At 38.1% G+C, this 24,153-nt stretch overlaps 2 protein-coding genes across 29 annotated transcripts in view; one reads left to right on the top strand and one right to left on the bottom strand.

Moving 5' to 3' along the window:
- The window catches only part of KLHL3 (kelch like family member 3), a 317,329-nt gene that overhangs the window by 20,110 nt on the left and 273,066 nt on the right, over window positions 1-24,153 (top strand). For 12 of the 23 annotated variants that reach the window (XR_011389740.1, XM_070076153.1, XM_070076145.1 and 9 more), the window contains exons 2-3: window positions 15,536-15,593; window positions 23,369-23,538. The gene's annotated coding sequence lies outside the window, so the exon portion shown is untranslated. Of the gene's footprint in view, window positions 1-11,053; window positions 11,134-13,032; window positions 17,761-23,368; window positions 23,539-24,153 lie in introns of those variants that run through there. The other 11 variants (XM_070076149.1, XM_070076150.1, XM_070076148.1 and 8 more) reach the window with 11 other exon arrangements.
- On the bottom strand, window positions 1,366-21,952 carry MYOT (myotilin). 6 transcript variants are annotated; one of them, XM_008255052.4, is made up of 10 exons: window positions 21,082-21,952; window positions 17,984-18,550; window positions 12,865-13,039; window positions 11,292-11,396; window positions 7,583-7,632; window positions 6,912-7,044; window positions 5,070-5,277; window positions 2,732-2,897; window positions 2,188-2,321; window positions 1,366-1,980 (listed from the first exon to the last, which is right to left on the bottom strand). In XM_008255052.4, exons 2-10 carry the CDS (start codon window positions 18,337-18,339, stop codon window positions 1,808-1,810), a joined length of 1,500 nt encoding a protein of 499 aa, XP_008253274.1. In that variant the 5' UTR covers window positions 18,340-18,550; window positions 21,082-21,952; the 3' UTR covers window positions 1,366-1,807. The 6 variants fall into 6 exon arrangements, with proteins under 6 accessions (XP_008253274.1, XP_069932268.1, XP_017196565.1 ...); XM_070076167.1 differs by having other exon boundaries at window positions 6,912-7,041; XM_017341076.3 differs by having other exon boundaries at window positions 7,583-7,629.

Raw genomic sequence — 24,153 nt, 5'->3', positions numbered from 1 at the left:
TTGAAGAAACTAGTTCTTAACCGAGATCTGTTGATTAAAAAATAGCTTCCACTCTTCACTCAGCTTGAAAATAGATTTAAAAAAAGAAAAAAGATCTGTGGTGGGGCGGGTGTTGCGTCCAGTGGTTAAGACACGGGTTAAGATGCCCGTGACCCACATCCGAGTTACCTGGGTTTGATACTCGGCTCCGGCGCCTGATTCCAGCTCCCTGTTCCTGGCACCCTGGCAGGAAGCGGTTGATGGCTCAAGTAGTTGGGTTCCTGCCACCCATGTGGGAGACCTGGATTGAGTTTCTGGTTCCTGGCTTTGGCCTTGGTCTACTCTTGCCCATTCTAGGCATTTGGGGAATCAAGCAGCAGGAAGAAGATCTTTGTCTTTATGCCTCTCAAATTATTTAAAAAAAGGAAAGAGAAGAAAGAAAGGAGGTAGTGATAATGTAAAAAAGGCTAGGCCAGAACAGCGGTCCCTGGAGTCCAGACCCACGTCTGGCCCAGAAGCTTCGCAAAGTTGAGAAAGTGGTTTGTAAATCACTCTGAAAAAGGCTGAACAAGTTTGGCTATAAATTAAGGCAGCCAAAAGCCTGCCGCATGATAGGAGCATTCTCGTGTTGGAAAAAATGAAAATATAAAGGAATTCAGTCCAAATGCGTTCCATGGCAGCCAGCAAAAAAAGGAAACATCTAAAATGTTTGAAAGTAAGGATGAAGCCACATTTGTTGATGAATGCTGTTTTATGGACTGATAAAAAGCAAAACTAGGCCACACAGTAGCAAGGATCAAAAAATACTGTTGATGAAAGGGACCAGAGAGGCCTAGAGAAAGGGGAACAGCCAGTGGACCTGCGGACTGAGAGAAAGAAAGGGCTACTGTCCTAGCTTAGGGATAGTTTTTTTTTTTTTTTTTAAAGGATTTGTGCTTTTCTGAACTTGGACTTAAAGATGCTCATAAAATGATGCTTTCACATGTAATAGGTTATCTGAATTTGAAATTGTTGGAGGAAAGACAGCTATATAAAGGCATTCAAATTTACATTAAATATTAAAGTGGATGGCCCCTAGAGGCCATTTTTTTTAAATTTCAGGCTAAAAATCCTGAAGAATTAGAAATCTATTTGGTTAAAATTACAAATTCAGGAGACATTCAGTCATGGCTTAAGTTCCCGTTGTTGCTTTTCAAGTGCAAACCATGAAAAGTTCAGCTCAGTTTCAAGAGGAATTGATTGAGTTGTAAATGAGCTTCACACTGTTGAATATAATATCATTGTCTTTTTTGGAACGTGTTACTCATAGGTTCTCCTGAGTATTGTTTAATATATAAAACCCAGAAATTTTAAAAGTGTAGATTGTTGTGAAGAAAAGACAGTCTGTTTAAATATTTGAATTTTATTCTTTTGACATAAAACTATGGAGCACTCAGATAATGTGTACTGTGTTAGTATTCCTACAAGAGAAAACAGGTGGAAGAATATGTAGAAAGCAGTACCTGTAAACCTTGTTTCAAGCATTTGATGTTTTTAGAAAGTTGATATTAATTTATAACCTGTAATTGTTAAATGTGTCGACTGAAATGTTATGATCTCACATTTTAAGATAGTCTTCTACAATTACAAATCCATATGCCCAGATTTTCTGAAGTCTTCACAAATCAGAGAAGTAGAATGTGCAAGAGTCAAAGGATAAATATTAGAAATGTATATTAGTTATATTATCTACTTAAAGCCATAATCTGTTAATACAGCTATGGGTTTATTTCAAAAATGTAACTGAATATATTCTAATAGTGTAATTGTGTTTTCCAGTGTTAAGTTATTAAAGTTCTTCACTTTCATAGAGTCCAGATTGAGCTGCCAGACGCTGAAATTCTCCTTCTGGGTTAAAAGCTTGTTTCACATCCAAGCCTCTCCCGTTCAGTGCTAAATATTTGCTGAAAGTTGGTCGAACACGTAACTGCTTAGGAGCTGGAAGAGTTTGATTTGGACGGGCTGAAATAGAACAAATAAAAGTTAATTCAGAAAACCTAAACGAATTGGCTATGCTAGGTATTCATTATCAAACAGGAAAATAAAAGGAAAACTGATAATGTATGAGAGGAAATCCCTCAGATTTTATACTGTGCTGGGATTTACTTTTTTTTTTTATTAAATCCTGGTTAAATCCTTTAAAATACGTGGGTTGATAGTGGGACATACCTGTAACATCTAATCTTGTGTTGCATGTGGTGATCCCAGCTTCATTAACTGCAGATACAGTATACCACCCAGCATCTTTCTTATTTACATCTTTTATCAGTAAAGTAACTCTTCCAGCATTATCATGATATAAGCTGAAAAGAAACATTAAAAAAATCAAAGTTTAGAAATTAAATTTCCTGTGAGTTTCAGTGATTCTCTAACTTACAGAGTCATACTAATTAGAAGAAAAAGAAGCATTTGTAAATTCTGTGGCTATATTAAGTCATTGTCAAATAGCTGTTTTTTTTTTTTAACATTTCCCCTTTGTCTTATGCCATTTTTTCCCCTGAAATCATCTTTGTTGTTTGCTGAAAAGGTAAATCCTAAGGCTTCTTTATACCTCAGATTTCTGATGAGTGGATTCTGGTTTATTGAAATTTTATTATGTTTGTATATACGGCTTAAAAACTAGACAAATAGAGATCATGATAGCATGCTATTTATAATGTATATTGAGGTGTAACTGGATTCATCTAGTTAGGGCTAGAAATACTCATCGTACCTTATTCGGTCAGTGTTGAAGTGTACCATTTCATTATTTCTCTTCCAGAAGAGTTTTGGTGGCGGTATAGCTGAGATCTGGCATTCTAATTTCACTGACTCTCCTTCAAAAACTTTTTTGCTCTGTGGCTTGAAGATAAACATTGGTGCTCTTTTATGTTCTTTTGCTACATATTAAAAAACAAAATTCAAGTATTTGTAATATAAAAATTATATTAAATCAAAGTATTATAAAATTTGTACATTGATTTTAAAATTTTAAAAAGCAGGGCAGGCACTGTGGTGTAGCAGGTAAAGCTGCTGCCTGTAACACTGGCATCCCATATGGGTGCTGATTCGAGTCCTGTCTGCTTCACTTCTGATCCAGTTCCCTGCTAAAGTGCTTGGGAAAGCAGCGAGGTTGGCCTAAATCTTTGGGCCCCTGCACCCACATGGGAGACCTGGTTGAAGCTCCTGGCTCCTGGCTTCATCCTGGCTTAGCTCTGGCCATTGTAGCCTTTGGGGAGTGAACCAGCAGATCGAAGACTTCTCTTTCTCTCTGGCTTTGCCTCTCTCTCTCTGTAGCTCTTTCAAACAAACATATCTTTAAAAAAAATTTTTTTAAAGCAACAAGGTGGAAACATTTTAGCTAAAATACTATAATATATAAAAATCAGAGATTTAAAACTATGATGTAATGATTTGTTGAATTTCTAATCCTGTTTTGTTTAAAGAATTTAAATCCTATTCTCATTTGTCATCTCTTGTACAGGGAGGCAGCATAGGTTTGGAAAGAGTACTAGAGAACTTAGGTTCAAATTCTCTACTGGTTCCATGAACCACATCACGTTGGGAAAATTTTGTTAGTATTTCTCTAAGCCTTAGTTTTATCCATCCATCCATCCATCCATCCATTCATCTATCTATCTATCTAGTTTCTGGGTAGTAGTGGCTGCTGTGTCTGCCAGACAAATTATTGTCAGGAACAACTGAGACAGTCAGTGAAACGACTGGTTAGTAATTACAATGTTGGCCGGCGCCGCGGCTCACTAGGCTAATCCTCCGCCTAGCGGCGCCGGCACACCGGGTTCTAGTCCCGGTCGGGGCGCCGGATTCTGTCCCGGTTGCCCCTCTTCCAGGCCAGCTCTCTGCTGTGGCCAGGGAGTGCAGTGGAGGATGGCCCAGGTGCTTGGGCCCTGCACCCCATGGGAGACCAGGAAAAGCACCTGGCTCCTGGCTCCTGCCATCGGATCAGCGCGGTGCGCCGGCCGCAGCGCGCCGGCCGCGGCGGCCATTGGAGGGTGAACCAACGGCAAAGGAAGACCTTTCTCTCTGTCTCTCTCTCTCACTGTCCACTCTGCCTGTCCAAAAAAAAAAAAAAAAAAAAAAAGTAATTACAATGTTATTAGCAGACATCATGACTTGACTTTTCTTCAATTTCCTGAGGGAAAAGAGAAAACAATAGCACAGTACTGTAACTTTGGCTTTCTAAAGGAAAAATGAGCAGATTGGACAGATGCCAACCAGGGTCTGTTTCTGCTGTAATATTATCATATTTCTGAAGACTTTGGCAAAATGGGATTTGTCCAAAGCTGAATCACTTGAGTTAGTGTGTTTTTTGTTTTTTTTTTTAAAGATTCATTTGTTTATTTTAAAGTCAGAGTTAAAGAGTGAGAGAATTCTTCCATCTGCTGGTTCACTCCCCAAATGCTGTAATTGCCAGGGCTGGGCCAGTCTGAAGCTGGGAGCTAGGAGCTTCTTCTGGGTCTCCCATGTGGGTGCAGAGGCCCAAGCACGTGGGCCATCTTCTGCAGCTCTCCCAAGCATATTAACAGGGAGCTGGATCAGAAGCAGAACAGCCAGGACTTGAACTAGGGCTCATATGGGATGCTGGCACTACAGACAGCTGCCTAACCTGCTGTGCACAGCATTGGTTCCATGTTTTCGTTCCCAGCTAGCTAGTTTTGTTTTTTTTTTTTTTTCTTAGATTGAAGTGCCCCAGTATACCGTAAAGTAAGTGTTAGGATTTTTCATTGATATAGGTAAAAAAGAAATACAAGAAAATTTTTGTTCTTTGACATGATCAAGCTCTTATAAACAATGAGTTGTAGCAAAATATCTCTTATGTAATATACTATGGTTTAAACCATTACAAATGTGGTATATTTAAAGCTTAAAACCAGACCCAGTTTTATGAGAAGTGCAGAGAGCTGAATCGGAAGTGGAGCAGCCAGAACTCGAACCAGCGCCCATATGGGATTCCGGCACTGCAGGTGGTGGCTTTATTTGCTATGCCACAGCGCTGACCCCAGTGCTGCTGTATTTTAAGGAGCCCCTCAAAGACTTAGCTGGAGGCTTACCCAGGACATCAAGCTGCACAGTGAAGGTGGCTTCTCCTGCTCTGTTCTTGGCAACACACACATAAGCTCCTGCATCTGAAGCTCTGACTACTTCAAAGATGAGTGAATGGAAGCCCTTCTCAGACACTATCATTTTATGCAAATCATCTGATTGAACTGGTCTTCCATTCAGGTACCATGACACATCAGGAGCTGGCAGTCCACTCACCTAGAAATAAAAATATAAGGAGATGACAGTTTTAAATTATTGTATTGCTGGGACCCATTTGTCTTTTTATGAATTTTAATAATTCAGTATTTGAGTGGCTTTGTGTTTGAATATGCAGAGTTCATAAAGATATTTATAATTAGAAATGTAGGAATTAAATGTATTGAAATTAATATAAAATTTTCAGATTATCTCAAAGCATATGTAGTTCATTCACATGCAATCTCAGGCTGTTTAAGATCTCTTACAGATCAGAGTAGTTGGTGCAGTGGGTTAAGCTGCTGCCTACGATGCTGGCATTGCATATAAGCACTGGTTTGAGTCCTGGCTGCTTTCTTTCTGATCCAGCTTCCTGCTAATGTGCCTGAGAAAGCAGTGGAAGATGGCAGAAGTATTAGGGCTCCTGCCACCACATGGGAGACCTGGATGGTATTCTAAGCTTCTGGCTTTGGCTTAGCCTAGCCCCAGCCATTGTCATCATTCAGGGAGTGAACAAGCAGAAAGAAAATTTTCTCTCTCTCTCTCTAACTGCCTTTCAAATAAATAAATAAATAAATATTTCCAAAGAATCTCTTAATTACTATATTTAGAATATTAATTCATATTATATATTTGTCTCCACAAGGAACATGGAAGTCAGGTAGCATTTCATTTCATTGTGATTCACAGTGAAGTGGCAGGGCATGCGTGTGAGACTTGCTGGTCTGATGTCAGAATGACTTTTAAAGATTTTTAAATCATTTTTATTTATTTGAAAGAGACAGAGGGAGATAAAGGGAGAGAACAAGAGAGATATATTTTCTATCTATTGATATCTTTTACCTGCTGATTCACTCCCTAAATGCCCTGGGCTGGACCAGACTGAAACTAGGTGGCAGGAACTCAATCCAGGTCTCATGTGGGTGGCAGAGACCCATGTGCTTGAGCCGTTACCACTGCCTCCAGGATGTACATTAGCCGGAAGCTGGATTGGAGGTAGAGTGGGGAATTAGACGTTGGCACTCTGATGGCGGATACAGGGTTCCAGCTGATTTCTTAAGTGCTGACTTTTCTCAAATAGAGTAGTGAGTATATAGATGGTGGTGAGTTAGATGTTTTATGACTCTTAACAGTTAAATCCAGTGTTAAGCCTTAACACTAACTTTCTTTCATAAGGAACCCAGAAAAATATATGAAAAAGTTCTCCAAAATGAGGATAATAAAAAATGAACATTCTTCTAAAGAGTTATTCTAGCCTGAAGAACTCTTAGGCCAAGAGAAGAAGGGTGATGGCTTGAATTTCTGGATGGAAGAGAATTAGAGAAGCCTTGTAATTTAGAGATCTATGATAGCATCACTTATATAGAATGTTAGGTATATGTGTTTATTCAGTTAGTTTTCATAGCTTTACGAGGTAAGCATATTTGTTATTAATTTGCCAGATGAGGAGCTGAAAGCACGAGAGCAGTTAAGTGACTGGTGTCAGATTGCACAGATAGAAAGTGGCAGAGCCAGGATTCAAACCCTGATCAGCTTGGCTCTAGAATTTGTGTTCTTATCCATTGCATAGTATTTCTCAAGCTAAGTGGCAAGCTCCAAGTAGGAAGAGGACATTTTTCAAAAGCCTAGTATCCTCAATATTTTTTAAGTCTTACTTTGAAGTCCATTCTGCAGAATCTTCCTTCGTCAATTGATATGTTCTCTGGCACTTGAATGAAACGTGGTGGGTAAAATTTCTCCTGGATTGCATCCTGATCATTCACATCTCCCCTGGAAGATGATCTGCTTCTGTAAAGATATTTTCATCACTGCTGCATCAATGTTATCATTGCTTTTGTTTTCACATTAATATGAGGGTTCAGACATCAAATTTGAAAGCCTGGAATCTATGATTTGATCTGGTAGTATAATAGTGGAGTGAGACCTTAGAGAGTGTGTTTGATGTTTGTTAGAAATGGTAACAATGTAGAAACATCTGGTACAAATTGTACATCTTTATTTTTTTGCAGTGCCATGAATTGAATTAAATTAAATGCAGAATGCTTTATAGGTTATTATTATCACCTCTAAAGATTATATAATTTGAATTTTCATTGTCATGAAAAAGTTGTTTAACAGAAACATAGTCTCAGCTTCTTTGTCCAAAACATTTAAAGAACTTCTGAGGTAGTTTGGATAATTAATATGAAATTTAGATCATCATCTTAGACATTGGAAAATTCCCATTATATTCTTAAAAAGGTATTTAGTAAGCTGGAGTATTTTATAAATATTAACACTGAAAACATTTCAGATAGCAGAACATGTATTTTTTAAAAAATTTTACCTTACTTGTGATGTAGGAACTTGTAGTCGTGCATGTTCTGAGTTTTGCTGCTTGAAATCAAAATAAAGAGAGAATGTTAATACACAGTTAACTTAAAATGAAGCAGAATTAAGAAAGAATAGTTGAAAGGAACATTTCTATTTTGGCTGTATTTGTATAGTCATATTCTATATATTCACTTTTTTAAAAAGATTTATTTATTTGAAAGGCAGAGTTGGGCCGGCGCCGTGGCTCAATAGGCTAATCCTCCACCTTGCGGCGCCGGCACACCGGGTTCTAGTCCCGGTTGGGGCGCCGGATTCTGTCCCGGTTGCCCCTCTTCCAGGCCAGCTCTCTGCTATGGCCAGGGAGTGCAGTGGAGGATGGCCCAGGTGCTTGGGCCCTGCACCCCATGGGAGACCAGGAAAAGCACCTGGCTCCTGGCTCCTGCCATCGGATCAGCGCGGTGCGCCGGCTGCAGCAGGCGGCCATTGGAGGGTGAACCAACGGCAAAAGGAAGACCTTTCTCTCTCTGTCTCTCTCTCTCACTGTCCACTCTGCCTGTCAAAAAAAAAAAAAAAAAAAAAAAAAAAAAAAAAAAAAAAAAAAGAAAGGCAGAGTTATGGGGAGAGAGGGAGAGACAGAGAGAGCTATCTGCCATCTGCCGATTCATTCCCCAAATGGCTGCAATGGCCAGGACAGGGCCAGGCTGAAGTCAGGAACTAGGAGTTTTATCCAGGTCCCCCAAGGGGTGTCAAGTGCCAAGTACTTCAGCCATCTTCCACTGACTGGAAGTGGAGCAATTGGGATATGAACCTACACCCCTATGGGCATTGCAGAAAGTGGCTTATGCCACAACATCAGCCACATATATTCACTTTGTAAGCATTTAAATACAGTGCACTAACCTACTACTACTCTAGCAAGAATTATTAGCACTATTCAATAGATGTTATTTATGAAAATAAGCTAGACCTGGAATTGATGGTGGTTCATTTTTCAGTTGATTATGACAAAGGATGATGTGTCACCCTGGTGTACTTGAAATAGGAACACATAGTACAGATTGTCCTTGAGTAAAACAGAAATAGACATGAAGTCACTTGTGTTGGCATTAGGTACAAGGTGTTATGCCTACTGCTCAAAAGTGGCACCAACAGCAATAAACACTGGGCTGGAAAATACTTCTCTTTTTAGCTCCTGGCGCAAAATCCTGTTGGACATCATTGAAGATATGTGTAATTATGAAAAACAATATTAATTACTTCCTGTTTAATAAAAGTATATTTAAGCAAAACATCTTTTAGGATTTATATCCAATCACCAGAAAATTATTTCTATTTAAGAGTAAAGCCAGAAAGTGATGAAAATTATAATAAGGAAATTGATTAAATATTTAAGACTTACTCTGTGTATTTCACTGTGCTTAACACAGTGTGAGATGAAAAGAAATAGAAAGTAAAGTCCCAATCTAAATATCTGCAACATATTTGTATAGGACACAGAAAATCTGAGAATGAATAATTTGAGGATGAATCGGTTTAATGCATTTTGTCATTTTTAAAGCAAAAGTCTTACAACTAAAATTTTTTGGATAGCCTTAAGATTCTTTAGGGAAAATGTCATAAAACTAGTCAATTCAGTGATCAACTATTTTTGTTGTAGTTGTCGCCGGCTGTGGCGGGCATTTTGGGGGTGAACCAACGGAAAAAGGAAGACCTTTCTCTCTCTCTCTCTCTCTCTCTCTCTCTCTCTCTCTTTCTTTCACTGTCTAACTCTGCCTGTCAAAAAAAAAAAAAAAAAAAAAAAAAGTATGGTTGGGGCCAGCACCGTGACACTGCTGGTAAAGCTGACACCTGCAGTGCTGGCATCCCATATGGACAACGGTTCAAGTCCCGGCTGCTCCACTTCCCATCCAGCTCTCTGCTATGCCCTGAGAAAGTGGTGGAAGATGGCCCAAGTCCTTGGGTCCCTGCACCCACGTGGGAGACCTGGAAGAAACTCCTGGCTCCTGGCTTCAGACCAGCGCAGCTCCGGCCATTGTGGCCATCTGGGGAGTGAACCAGTGGATGGAAAACCTCTCTCTCTCTCTGCCTCTATGTAACTCTGCCTTTCAAATCAATCAATCATTTTTTTTTTAAATATGGTTAAAAATATCCAAATTACCTTTTTGACTTTTTCCTATAGTGGTGGTTTGAACACGCATATAATTTTATTCCAAGATGTGATATTTCAGCTATACTACAGTTTGATGATACTTTGTATTATTTGGGATAATGTTTGAAATATACAAAAATGTAAGATTTACCTTTTCTGATTTCATGATGATATGTTTATGTTGCTATCTTTTTTCCAAATATTATTGTCTGCATTTTAAAAGATTTTAAAGAATGAATGAGAAAAAAACATATCCTTGTTCTTGGAGTTGGATATTGTGCATTTATAAGATTAACTATCATCACTGAAAACATTGCTTTGAGTAATCTCTGCTAGTAGAGTTGGGTTTGTTTCTTGTTTGTAATCTTCCATACTCAGTCCAGAGTTCAACATGTAGTAGGTACTCCATGTAAATTTGTTGAATGAATGAATGAATGAACTGTTCAGTAGCTAAAATGAAATTGTGTTTTCAGTTTCTAGTTCTTGCTCTGTTAGACCTTGCTCCATCCTTTTTAGTAGATCTAGTCACATTCAGTGGAATCAAAAATCTTATTTTCAGTTTTTATTCTTGGAAGCTTGCATTTCTTGTTTCTTGTGGACTTTATAATAGGGAATGAAGGATAACTGCAGAAGGAAGACAGTGATAATGCTTCAGTCTCACTCTCCAACTGTATGTTTCTCTCTGGGTTTAGTTATTTGTTAGAATCAAGTTGACCAGGTACAAGCATATGTGAATACCTTTTATGCTCTCCATAAAGTTAATCCTTTCTTTGGAAGGATAATTTTGTTAATCTTAGAGCCATTACAACAGTTTTTGTTGTTGTTTTAAATACTTATTTATTTGAAAGGCAGAGTTACAGAAACAAAGAAGTAGAGAGAGAGAGACTCAATCTTCCATCCTCTGGTTCACTCTCCAAATGGCTACAATGGCCAGGGCTGGGCTAGGCCAATGCCAGGAGCCAGGAGCTTGATCCTGGTCTCCCATGTGGGTAGCAAGGCCCCAAGGATTAGGCCATCTTATGCCTTTCAGGCACATTAAAAGGGAGCTGGATCAGGAGTGGAGCAGCTGGGACTGGAATCTGTGCCCACATGGAATGCTGGTGCTGCAGGCAGTGCTTAACTCCACTGGGCCATAGTGCCACCAGTTTTGCTCTTTAATAAACATTTTTTGAAAAAAGAGACATTAAAAAAGGAATTGGATGTTTCATTACTACCACAAGTGTGCTTTAAGACATTGTAATGATAAACAACTTAAAAGAAAAGACTAATTTGGTTTAGAGTTTTAACATGTCCTGAAAGTAAAGATTCATAACTATAAATTTTCTCTCCATATAGATGATGTAGAAGGAGTACTAGGTATAACTGACCTATAAATCCTTGATAAAAACTGTACCATTTCTGATGTTTTGACTCAGGTAAACTTTTAAATTATGTATTACATACAGTATGCATTATTGTATATAAATTGTGTATATACATAGGTATTCATTTGTATGTGTGTGTGTTTTCTTTTTTTTTGCACATCGTTACACAAAATGAAAGCATTCCAGTTGGATGGATTATTTTAATTTACCTGTGTTGAATACTGTGTATCACTGTCATTTTGAGCTTGAAACACAGCAGCTGCATTCTGTGGTCCCAGCAATCTGCGAGCCATCTTCTCCTCATATGTTAACCGCTTTAAAGAAATAAGTTATTAAGGACACAGTAATGAGATTTAATAAAAAAATGTTTATACAGGTGTATCTTAAAATCACCACTCTAAATCAGAACCTCAAAGAAATATAAGCCGATATATTGAATTATTGATTTTATGGTTTTAAAAAGCCATTTCTTCCATTCAAAATATTTCTTTCATTTTAGTGCCACTTCCCTCATATATGGTAAAAATTAGTGTAGGCTTTCTTTTTTGCTCATAAGAAATGCAGGCATCTCACCTTTAAAGAAAGCTCTCCTAACTAAAGGGAAAACCTTCTCCTTCCTCCTTGTTTTGCACATTTTAATCTGCTCTGTTTTTGAACATAGCACTTCATGTCCTTATATTCAGAAATAACTTTCATTAAATGGACACTGAATATTTAACCACACCAACTTATAATTGAGAGCAGATGATTTGCTAAATATATTTGTATTAAAGTCATAAAGTGCTGTTTCAGAGATAAGTGACTAAGATAATGTGTACACTAGGCACTACATAAAAAATTAAAGCTGTAGTCATTTGCCCATGATTATTAACACCAAAGTACATGAAGAAATTGAGTTGGCAGTATCTTTCATTAGTTATTTGGCTATCAGACATTTTCATTAAATGAAATTTAATGAAATAAAATTTTCATTAAGTCATTTGGATAGATTTTTCCTTTGTATCCTTTTTTTTTTTTTAAAGTGGCTGCACTTTTCTTCCTGCAGCCTTTTTTTTTTTTTTTTTTTATTTGACAGGTAGAGTTATAGACAGTGAGAGAGAGAGAGACAGAGAGAAAGGTCTTCCTTCTGTTGGTTCACTCCCCAAATGGCCGCTACAGCTGGCACTGCTCCGATCCGAAGCCAGGAGCCAGGTACTTTTTCCTGGTCTCCCATGCAGGTGCAGGAGCCCAAGCACTTGGGCCATCCTCCATTGCCCTCCCAGGCCACAGTAGAGCGCTGGACTGGAAGAGGAGCAACCAGGACTAGAACCCAGTGCCCATATGGGATGCCGGCGCCGCAGGTGGAGGATTAACCAAGTGAGCCACAGCGTCAGCCCCAACTTTGCATCCTTTTAATACTGAAAACTGAGAGCAAACTGTTGAAATCCTTACTTAATGTATACTAAGCTGATCTTCTGTATATTAAGATAATCGAAAATGAATCTTGATGTGAATGGAAGGGGAGAGGGAGTGGGAAAGGGGAGGGTTGTGGGTGGGAGGGACGGTATGGGGGGGAAGCCATAGTAATCCATTATTCGTACTTTGGAAACGTATATTCATTAAATAAAAGTTAAAAAAAAATACTGAAAACTGAGAGATGATTTCATGCAGAGAAATATGGATTAAGACCTATTATTCCTTCTTTTTAGACAATCCTATTCTTTGCTGTGTGTGGATATAGAACTTATTGAAATTATATTATAGTTAAGTTGGCTTTTTGTACGAAATAGACATTTTGCCCACTTGATTTCCATTATGAAGAAGGGTGTCCTTGCTTTTCAACTTTCTCTCCAGATCTTGAATCAAAGCTTCTTTTGATCCTTGTATTTCATGGTCAGGAGTCCTTGGTGTTGCCTTCGCATTTGCAGTTTGGGATGGGTGAGCATTTACAGGTTGGCCAACTGAGGATTGTTGGTAGCTTTATAAAGGAAAAAAAAATATTTTTTAAAAATTCTTTTTCTTTTGCTCTTTAAGAAGGGAAAATATATTTGTTTCCCAAATAGTGGGTTTAGATAGATTGTCCCTATGCAGATTGTAAAACCAGCTAGCCTGAGTATAAAGATTTTTAATGTCTCTTTCAGTGAACATACTACTGTTAGGGTAGAGGTGACAGATTCCATTAATTGCTACACATGTTCCTTCTTGCTCTATCAGTATATTTTCTAAGGCCTGTCAGTCATCCATAACTACTTTAAACAGAGTGTCCACAGAACTGAGTGCTTGCTATACAAAAAAAATTCTCAAGAGACTTCCATAGCCTTGGCAGCTCATGACAAGAGCCTTGGGTGATTACTGATGTCATAAATAAGAGTGTCAATTGTTAAATCAACAACAGGAGTCACTGTCCACTTATTCCCCATGTAGGATCTCTGTCCTTAATGTGTTGTACTATGAGAATTAACGGTAAAACTAGTACTCAAACAGTACTTTATACTTTGTGTATCTGTGTGGGTATAAACTGTTGATGTTGTTACTTAGTATATACCAAGTTGATCTTCTGTTTATAAAGATAATTGAAAATGAATCTTGATGAAGAATGGGATGGGAGAGGGAGGAGATGGGATGGGCGTGGGTGTGAGGGAGGTTATGGGGGGAAAAGCTGCTATAATCCAAAAGTTGTACTTTTGAAATTTTTATTTATTAAATAAAAGTTAAAAAATATTTAAAAAAAGGGAAAATTTCTCAAAGTAAGGTGTATCTAAAATAGAATTGGCCTCATTTTGTAATTCACTTTTAGCTATGCTGAGTTTATCATTTAGTAATACTGGTATTTAAAACACCAGTTGCCCTAGTATCAATCAAGAAGAATTTTATAGGAATGGTTACTACATTATTTTTATCTTTACAAATGAGAATTAAGTGGCAGGAGGAAGAATTGAGAAAATGACAGTAATAAGGCCACGCATTTGGCCCAGCCCTTTAAACCCTTTTTGGGATGCCCATGTACCATATCAGAGCACCTAGATTTGAGTCCTGGCTCTCCCTGGGGACCAGGCCTGCCCTGCTCTGCCCATGGTGGGCATTTGGGGAGTGAACCAATATTGTGAGTGACCTCTGTCTCTCTATTTTTCTCCTCCAACTCCATCTCTGCCTTTCAAAAAAAAAAAAAAACAAAAAAACAAAAACAAAAACAAAAAAAACAACCAACCAAACAACAACAACAAAAACCCAAAGCCAAAAAAAAATGGAGGAAGATAGATAAAGAGATATAAATTGAAAAATGGATTTGGGAAAAACAAATTCGAGTAGCATTTAAAGACCTTGGTTTAAGTCTTTATTTCATGTACCGATCTTTTCTTCTGAGGTGTCCCTGGCCCCTCCCAAAGTTCCCCGTGTTGATTCTGATAGAGGATGGGGACCTTATTCAGGGACTCCTATGTTTTTAGATCTGTTAGGTAGTTCCCTTTTCACAGTGCTTTTCACAGCAAGCTGTGAGAGGCTTGCTTATATCAACCATTTTTTTTTTTTTTTGACAGGCAAAGTTAGACAGTGAGAGAGAGACAGAGAGAAAGGTCTTCCATTGGTTCACCCCACAAATGGCCACTACAGCCGGCGCTGCGCCGATCCAAAGCCAGGACTCAGGTGCTTCCTCCTGGTCTCCCATGAGGGTGCAGGGCCCAAGCACTTGGGCCATCCTCCACTGCCTTCCCGGGCCACAGCAGAGAGCTGGACTGGAAAAGGAGCAACTGGGACAGAACTGGTGCCCCAACTGGGACTAGAACGCAGAGTGCCGGCGCCGCAGGTGGAGGATTAGCCAAGTGAGCTGCAGCGCCGGCCTATATCAACCTATTTTATGTGGGAAAACTGACAACTGCACTCAACAAATGTTTTACCATTATCATAATGAATGTTATCCAGTTATGCACTTGGGACACCCAAAGTCTGTTGTCTGACATATTCCTGTCCAAAAATTCTTAAGGAAATTAAAAAGACTTGTGAACTAAGTGGAAGTATCTCCTCTGCGTAGATTTTGCTGGCATTGAGACTTGATTAATAATCATTACCTTGTAAACATATTGAAGAAAAGGGGTCGTATTACTTTCTCATGTATATTCACTAAGGGAAGCATTAGTGTAGGAGATACTGTCAGTTAAATGAATGGATGTTTTTCATTGTAATCAATATACTTTGTATTGAAAGTTGAGAATTCTTATGTTTCAAATTTTCATGGCATGTGTATTAATTACTAACTGAAGTCTGATTTGTTCATTTACTAGTCAAACCAAGATTTTAAATAAATTAGCTTTTTCCTTTTCAAATACTGAGTCCCTAGGTCAAAGAGGGAAAATTCCTTTGATTTTATAGATCTCATATTTCTCCAACTGTATGGGATTATAATAGCCTACTGGGTATTTTTAATGCCAGCTTGTCATTTTTATAAAAGTGAATTAACATTAAATAATTCCTTTTTCAGACTGAAATCTGAGAACTCCTGAAGGATTATCAAAACCAAGCCTGGAAATCACTGATGGGTATGTGACCTTGGTCACTATTCACTGAATACCCCCATTATTCTTAGTTTACATGGCTTGTTAGGTCTTGATACCTATTCCTATTTATAAGCTAATATTGTACACTATTTTAGATGTCTTTTCCCCTATCATTAATTATACAAATTCTTAATTTTATTACAGATCAGAAAACTGAATCATCAAACAGGCGAGGTACTTGCTAGATATCACATAGCAGGACTTTCAGAAGGAGTAATTACAATTACAGACTTACCCTCAACTTATAGTATGTGGTTCGATCAACTGAATAAAAAGTTTGCATGAGGGTTTCCTACTGATAAAAGGTTGAATAAAGCTTTCATTTTTTCTTCATTAGGTCAGAAACCAAGGGATTATTTTAAAAAATAGGGCAAACTTGAGCCCCTCATAACAATGAAGGAGTTATGTACAAACATTCAAAGGGCCAGGGTTTTCCACCCTGTACAGCTGGACACAGAATTGGTGTCAAGCAGCTATGAGAAGATTAAAAGAGTTATCTGTGGTTGCTGAAAATGGAACAACTAAAGCTGGATCTTTGATCTCTGGTTTGGGGACCCTTCTAAATTTTATTTCTTATTTTTAAAAAGAAATTTATTTAGTTGAAAGAGTTACAGAGAGAGAGGGAGAGACAGAGATCTTTGACCTGCTGGTTCACTCCCCAAATGGCCACGATGTACAGGGCTGGGCCAGGCCAAGGTCAGGAGCTGGGAGCTTCATCTGGGTCTCCCATGTGTGTGCAGGAGCCCAAGAACTTGGGCCATATTCTGCTGCTTTCCCAGGTGCATTAGTGGTGAGTTGGATTGGAAGTGGAGCAGCTGGGACATGAACTAGGCCCATATGGGATGCTGGTGTTGCAGGCAGTGGCTTAACCCGCTGTAACACAGTGCTGGTTCTTATTATTCTCACTTTTTGCCTTTAATCCTGATTTCTTAGATCTGTGCATAGAGCTAGGGACATGGTTGAGGCTTAGTGAATATTTGGTTTGATTGTTTATTTCCTGGCCAAGAATTTGGATTATGATCGAAATAATTTAATAAGAAAATTATTACAGTAAAAAAAAAGGCTATTTTAGATTTAAAAATGCTCATATGGGGAATGTTGAATGATAGTTGAGAGATGGATGGAAAATGATCATCTGGATGAATGTAACCAAGAAAAATCTACACTGCCTGGTATGGGTATAATGGGAATATGGGAGATAAGAGCTAGCGAGAGGACTCTTAATTTTTGAAGGAATCTTTTTAAAACATTAGGTCAGACCCATAAGAATGTGTTACAGGTAAAAAGCAGTTGACTGTCAGCCCTTTCAAATGATTCAACAGAATAACTATAGGATTTTAACTTTTTTTTTGGCTTCTTTGGTTTTTATTTTTAAAAATATTGAAAAAGTTACTTAGCAAATTGAATTGCTGTACTCGGTTCAAGTAGGCAGAGTTGTTATCAATGATAATAATTTCTAAAAAAATTAATGTCTAGAAACAGGGAAAAATATGAGTTGCAGTGAATGTGTCAGTAAGCCTGCAGTGAAACATTCCATCAGACAATTTCTGAGATGCTTCTGAGTTAATTTTCTGATGTTTTCACCAGCCAAGAAATGGGAAAACTGATTAGCTCTAAGTTTGCATGCGCACAAAGTATTCAGTTCATGTTTTAAAAAAAGCACCACTGCATGTCCTTCTTGTATCAGGTTCTCCTCAGACAGTCTTAGGTTACTCCTCATATAAAGCCCAGCCCACCCAGTTTGAACAATGTGTGTTTTTAAATGCCAAAGGAAATCTTGAAGCCATAAGCCTTCAACTGTTTAAGCCTGTCTTCCGATCATAGTGAGGAAAATTCACACGTGTGAGTGTCCGAATTCCAGATTTTAAAGTTTGTTAATTTCGGTCTTTATTCAGCCAAGTGGATGTTCAGGATTAGAGGGGGAAATGGATAGGAAGAAAAGCCCAAGACTGACAGGAAACTCAATAGCCTTTGCTTATGTGAGAGGAAATTCTAGCTGAAGGAGAACAGACAGGTGTTCTTCATCTCTGGTGAGCGTAGACCGGAGGAATTAAATTTACAGCATGAGGAACTTAGCTAGAAACTAGTGGAAAAGGTCACTGTTGTTGGGCATGTTAGAATTTATGTTTTTGAAGATGGAAAGTAATTGGTAAGTGTATGGAATAATAGGTAAGTTAGATTCAGCTCAGCCTGGACACTGGAGAATGGATTGAAATAATACCTCAAATGCCAGTTCCCTGGTTCCTGTGTGTCCTAGGAGAATTATGGGATGAGACTGAGCAATCTCATTGCCTTTCTGTACAGTAAAGCATGCTCTCAGATCTCCTGTCTGTAAACTCACTTGGATGTGCAGTAGATAAAAATTCACTTACTTGGAGTCCACAGTGGAAGGGATTTTACTGGTGCTGTAATCAGGCTGTGATGGTAGTATGGAGCTGAGGAAGCTGGCTGGGGACTGATTATAGGTGGCTGTAACCCTTTGGCCTTGATTGGAGCCAGCAAGCTGCTGGGGAGAAGCAGGGAAGGCAGAGGAGGACATGGTGATGTGAGAGCTCATTGTTGAGGAGGCAGAAAATCTTTGCTCTGTGCACTGGCGAGGGTGGATGGTAATGGAAGACTGTTTGGTCTGGCTAGAGAAGCTGGAGGTTTCTGGTCCAGGAGGCTGTGATCTGGAGCCACATGGATTTTGGGACTGGATGAAGTGTTTTGGACGTTCATAGTTAAACATGCTTAGCTGGTAGATGGACGATGAAGGCGAATTATTACTATAAAGATTTATTCCTGGAAGAGCAGGGTCCTGGATTTGGGGCTGAATGCCTGGAATTACTGACGGTCGCAAGGAACCAGAAGCAACCTTGATCCGCTCCTCCTTGTTGAGATCTTGAGGATTCTGTGTTTCTGGCTTTGGTAGAGTGGCCTTCTCTTGAAGAATAGTGTTCCTTTAAAGGGAGAAAATAATTAAGTTACAATTTTTGATGAAACAACATTTTGTTTAATATTTTTATGACTTTATGTGTTTATTCTTTTTTTTTTTTTTTTGAACTTAATACTGCCTCAAAGAGGAAATTTCCTGGCTTTTATACCGCCCCTTCTTTTCTGTCTTGGTTTTCACAAATGACTTCTCCTGTGAGAAAAAAATGAAAGCACACTCAGAGGCTGGCTTCCAGATGCAGGGGCACAAGGTTGAGTTTACTGTGGTCATTTGTGAATAGAAATCTTGTGATGATGCTCAGTGTGATAATTTTAAGCTTTTGCCCAGAGGCTGTAATTTTTGTTAACCACAGAGATTCAATTATTGAATATTAATACTAAGCTAAATATTAACATGTCAGACCTTCATTTAGTATGAGTCTCCCTATTGTCCATCAAAACATATTAATAGCCCTTCTGATACACACAAGTTAACTAATGTGCTGATGGTCTCTGATGAATAGTATCTTTGTAAGCCAAGAGAAGCAGCATGCTTTTTTTGTAAAGAATATTTAATGTCCATACTCAGTCAGCCTTCCTCCGTTTGATTCATAAAGTGGAGTGATGGTCTATAATGTGTTATTCAGCTTTGAGTGGGGTTTTTAAAGAAATCTTATAATTCACTGCTTGTTTTCTTCCCCTTGATTCAAATTTGGCCATTGTACAAACTAGATGATAATTACAGAATAACGCTGTGTTTGTACATGGGTGTATTCCTGAGCCATTTTAAATTTTTTTCTGTCACTTTTAGATTTTATATTGTAGTCACTGGTCTTCATGTTCTCTTAATTATTTAGAGTTTTACTTTGTATTCTTATTTCTTATTTAATATTTATTTTTGACTAATTTTGATGTTGTTTTAGTTCTTGTTCTTTTTTAAAAAATTAGTAAACAGGAAGATTAAAATTAAATAAGGCATCTATGAAGTAGTCTATACACTACCAAGCAAGGATGGGTGCCATTTCTCCTAGCTCTGTGTTGGCTCCTCTTACTTTCTACAATAAATCTCCAGTTTCCCTCTGGTAAATCATGAAAATCAACCTTGAAAGATTATTTGCCTCTGATTTTTCCCATTAGTATGGCAAATCTAAGCAGCACTGTCTATAGATATTACAAAAGCTAGTCAAATTAATTGTTGTTCATATTTTATTTATTTGACAGAGTTAGACAGTGAGAGAGAGAGACAGAGAGAAAGGTCTTCCTTCCGTTGGTTCACCCCCCCAAATGGTCGCTATGGCCGGAGAAATTAATTGTTGGTAACACTGATCCTATTTTATTCAAATAGTAGATAATTTAATTTGAAATACATTTAGCTTGTTTCACATAGTTTAAACAAATGCTGAGATGGTACATCAAACTTTTAACTAGAAAATTAAGCATATTGTTTATCATCATTGAAACAAGGTCTTATAATTTTAAATTATTATCTTGAAGAAAATATTGTAAGTGAAACTTCCAGACCAAACAACTTCATCTTAAAGTTGTTTCTGTGGTTAGAACTACCAGTTTCAGGAAAGAGTGAAAACCCAATGAAACTGCTAACAAAGAATATTGGAAAAGAACACTTAAAATATTTCCTAATTTAAAGTTATGAACACAAAAACATTCAGCCAGAGTGCATTTTAGAAATGAACTGCATTAGGCATTTAAATTGCTGGAGGAAAAGACATCCAAAATGAGGACTTTATTTAGATCTTTTCAAATACAGGCTCTGTTTTAAAGCAAGTAGTTTTGTAGTTACAAATTGATTCACCCATTGTAGAATTGAATTCAGAGTTTGGTTCCTAAATTCCTTTCTGGGGAATTACGCAGACTCGTTTCAGATGGTAAGAAATAAGCTATTCAAGAAAGAGCCAGAAGATACTTTCCAAAAAGAGGTCCCTATTTTTCTTTACATGCGTTTTCAAAATGCCAACTGTCTTGTACATTTTGGTATCAGATTACATAGTTAATAATTAGTGATACTTTTTAAAAGGCTTCATTTTATCCATGTTTCAACAAAATTTTATGTATTTACACTAGTAACTCTGGGAAGTCTACATGTTTGTAGTTACTGTCCAACAGTTCAATTCTATAACAGATTCTAATAAAGGACAGTGTCATTTTATTCCAAATACTAAATAAATTTCAAAGATATTATAAATACTATTCAATCTCATTAAAAAAACTTAGTATTTTTTTCACAGCTCTCATACAGCACAGACTTGCACAAAAGGCTGATACATACTATTTTGGGGCCATAAAACATTGCACAATTACAGACCCTTGAAAAATGTCCCTTTTCAAGGAAAAATGATGCTTTAAAACAACAATCTTTCCTTCTATCCTTTGTATAATGCCTTCTAGTTTCCGTGGACTAAATAGGTCACTTTCTCTTTAAATCATGATGTTGTGGCTTTCAAGCTTTTTATACGAAGATCACCTTTGTACAGATATCTGATTTGGACAAATAGCATTGGTAAAAACCCCAAACTCTAGCAGGAATAATGGAAGAACTTACCTGTAGATCCGGAGGGTGCCAGCTGGATTTAACCCACTATTGAAGGGAAGGAAGATACATCTCCTTCCCTCACAGACTAATCTAGTGGCTGTGTGCTTAGTATTATAGCTCCACTGACTTTTATCAGCTGCCAAACAGTGACATCTGATGTGCTTGCCTGTCCATCTACCTATGCTGGCATGTCAAAGTAAGAGTCCACAATCTAAATAATATCTCAGATGTCTGAATGATATTTAAGGAGTGGGATTACATGAGCTTCACTTGCAGGCCTCTTTATTTTAGACACACATTTTCTACTGTGAGCTTAGCAAGCTCACGCTGGGGAAGAGCAGTGAATTGGGAGATAAGGAAAAGTATGAAGCAAAACTCACTTAAAAAATTGTGGTGGGGACTTGACTCTTCCCTGTTGAAGAGAAAAAAAATAAAAAGGAAATAGTGTTCCATCTGGAGTTTTTCTATTTAGTTAAAACTCCAGCAAACAGAACAGGGAGAGAGGAGTTCCAAATCAATTTGTATTGCATTATTCTTAATCTGAAAGCTTTTTTTAAAATTTGCCTAGTGAGAATGGGGTGGAGTATGATTCAGACAATTTGTTCCAAGAAAGGGTGTAGTATGGGAAAAGGCAGGAGAGCAGGGTCACAGTGACATGTCACTGGGAGGTGAAAAAAGTGGCTTGGTTTCTTTAGCAAGGTTTCTGAATCTCTCTGGCATATGCCCCTTTTACTTAGCGCTTTTGTTCTAAAAGAGTTTTGAAACACTCAAGAAACAACCAAATCTGCAAACTATACAATTAAAATTAATGTTCTTTTTTCATTTTCTTAGTCCTAGCAGTTACAGTTTATTTTCTATTTTAGTCATGGAGATCATTTTTGTGCAGGAAGTAAATAATTACAGAAGAAGAAATTTTCAAATTAACAGGTGGTAGAAGGAAGACTGTACCAATAGAGTAAAGTTATCTCTGTTTAGAGTTTTATTTCCCCTCCCTCATGGGCAGGTACCCCAGAGAAGATGTTTTAGCACATAAGAACCATATAAAATTCTTTACAGGTGATCAGGTAGGTGTAATTTTCTTAGATGGTCAGATTTGATAATTGCTTCCAGGGCATGTAGACATTACTTAGTAGAAAAAGCATGCTAGACTTGATGAGTAGGTGTTTGCCTATGAAGTTTTATTTCAGGAATCTCCCAAAATATTATTTCACATCTGTTTACTGATAATTAAAATTCCAGTAACACAAAATCTTTCAATCTAAAATAGACTTACAATGCAAATGCAAGTGATAATAATAAAATAATAAGAACCAACACATAAAGCATTTAGTATGAGTAAGATATTTTGACTATTTTAAATGTGGCATGTGTGACTACTGTTTGGTTCTGCTTGAGAACCGGGTTTGATTAGGGTAGGAAAGAGTAGATACTATATTTGATATCTCTTAGTACTAAAATTTTGAGATACACCACACCAGCCAAGTAGGGAAAATTCTCAGAACAAATTTATGAATCCTCAGTTTTGTCTGCAGCAGGTTCTAAATGTATCACATTTGAGGAAGAATTTTAGTTCCACTTACTCTTTGTCTGTTGAGATATGTCTCTTCTTTTCTCTAAGTATTTGTAAGATAGGGCGGGTTGCCATATGGTACCGATGTACATCAAGACTATGGTAAAGTTCTTGATATTATAAAGGAATTAAGGATGATTTAGGGGGCTAGTACATCGGTGTAGCAGGTAAGGCTGCCACTTGCAGTGCTGGCATCCTATATGGGCGCTAGTTCGAGTCCCAGCTGCTCCACTTCCAATGCAGCTCTCTGCTATGGCTTGGGAAAACAGTAGTAGAAGAAATAGAAGTCCTTGGGCTCCTGCGTGTGTGTGGGAGACCTGGAAGAAGCTCCTGGTTCCTGGCCTTGGATTAGTGCAGCTCTGGCCATTGCAGCCAATTGCAGAGTGAACCAGTAGATGGGAGATCCCCCACCCCCACCCCGGCCTCTCCTTCTCTCTCTGTGTAACTCTAACTTTCAAATAAATAAATACATCTTTAAAATACATCTTTAAAAAAAGGAGAATGATTTAGGAAAAGTCAGTAGATCTTTTATGACATCATTCTCAACAAGTCAGAGTCTATATTTAATAATCTATGATGAATCTTTTTCTACCTTTTAATGTTTGGTTTGCTTTTATGAATGCTGTTTTAAATTTAATTATTTGTGTTCTATTTGAAAGGCAAAGAGAGAGGGAGTGAGAAAAGAGAAAGAAACAGAGATGTCTCATCTTCTGATTCACTCCTCAGATGCCTACAACAGCTGAGGCTGGGCCAAGTAGAAGTCAGGAGATGAGAACTAAACCCAAGTCCTCTCTGTGGGTGGCAGAGACCCAAGAACCTGAGCCATCACCTGCTGCCACCAGGATGCACATTAGCAAGAAGCTGGTATCAGAAGTGGAACTGGGACTTAAACCTAGGTATTCCAATGTGGGATGTGGGTGTTCCAAAAGATGTTTTAGCTGCTGTGCCGAAATCCATCCCTTTAATATTGTTTATGTTTTATCATAAATATGACTACTTGAGTGGTCTGGTTGCTTATTTGAGAAAAAAATTGCAGAATCTTACTTGAAAGAATCATTAAGATATCGAGTGGGAGGCCGGCACTGTGGCGTAGTAGGTTAAGCCTCTGCTTGTGGCTCTGGCATCCCATGTGGGTGCCAGTTTGTGTCCCAGCTCTTCCTCTTCTGATCCAGCTCTCTGCTGTGGCCTGGGAAAGTAGTGGAAGATGGCCCAAGTGCTTGGGCCCCTGCACCCACATGGGAGACCTGGAGGAAGTTCTCATCTCCTGGCTTTGGACTGGCTCAGTTCTGGCCGTTGTGGCCATTTGGGGAATGAACCAGTGAGTGGAAGACCTCTTTCTGTGTCTCGCCCTCTGTAACTCTGCCTCTCAAATCAATAACTCTCTTTTTAAAAGAAACCAAGTGGGTGATCCTTATTCTACCCTGCCCACAAAGACAACTTTTTCCTTTTCTCTGAATTATCAGTAAGGGTCTCTGGTAAATCATTCTAATGCCTGACACAAAATAGTAATT

The sequence above is a fragment of the Oryctolagus cuniculus genome, chromosome 6, assembly GCF_964237555.1.
Source record: "Oryctolagus cuniculus chromosome 6, mOryCun1.1, whole genome shotgun sequence".
Taxonomy (NCBI): domain Eukaryota; kingdom Metazoa; phylum Chordata; class Mammalia; order Lagomorpha; family Leporidae; genus Oryctolagus; species Oryctolagus cuniculus.
Note: the sequence above shows the minus strand (reverse complement) of the source record. Positions and strands in the feature narration are given on the sequence as shown.

What these genes read in the sequence shown, in the direction of transcription:
- MYOT (XM_008255052.4), bottom strand. Translation starts at nt 18,339, where the DNA reads ATGTTTAACTATGAACGTCCAAAACACTTCATCCAGTCCCAAAATCCA. An exon ending in TTCTTCATAATGGAAATCAA is followed by an intron (nt 11,397 to 12,864) that starts GTGGGCAAAATG and finishes ATTTCTTTAAAG; the next exon opens with CGGTTAACATATGAGGAGAA. An exon ending in GTTCCTACATCACAAGTAAG is followed by an intron (nt 7,045 to 7,582) that starts GTAAAATTTTTT and finishes ATATCTTTACAG; the next exon opens with AAGCAGATCATCTTCCAGGG.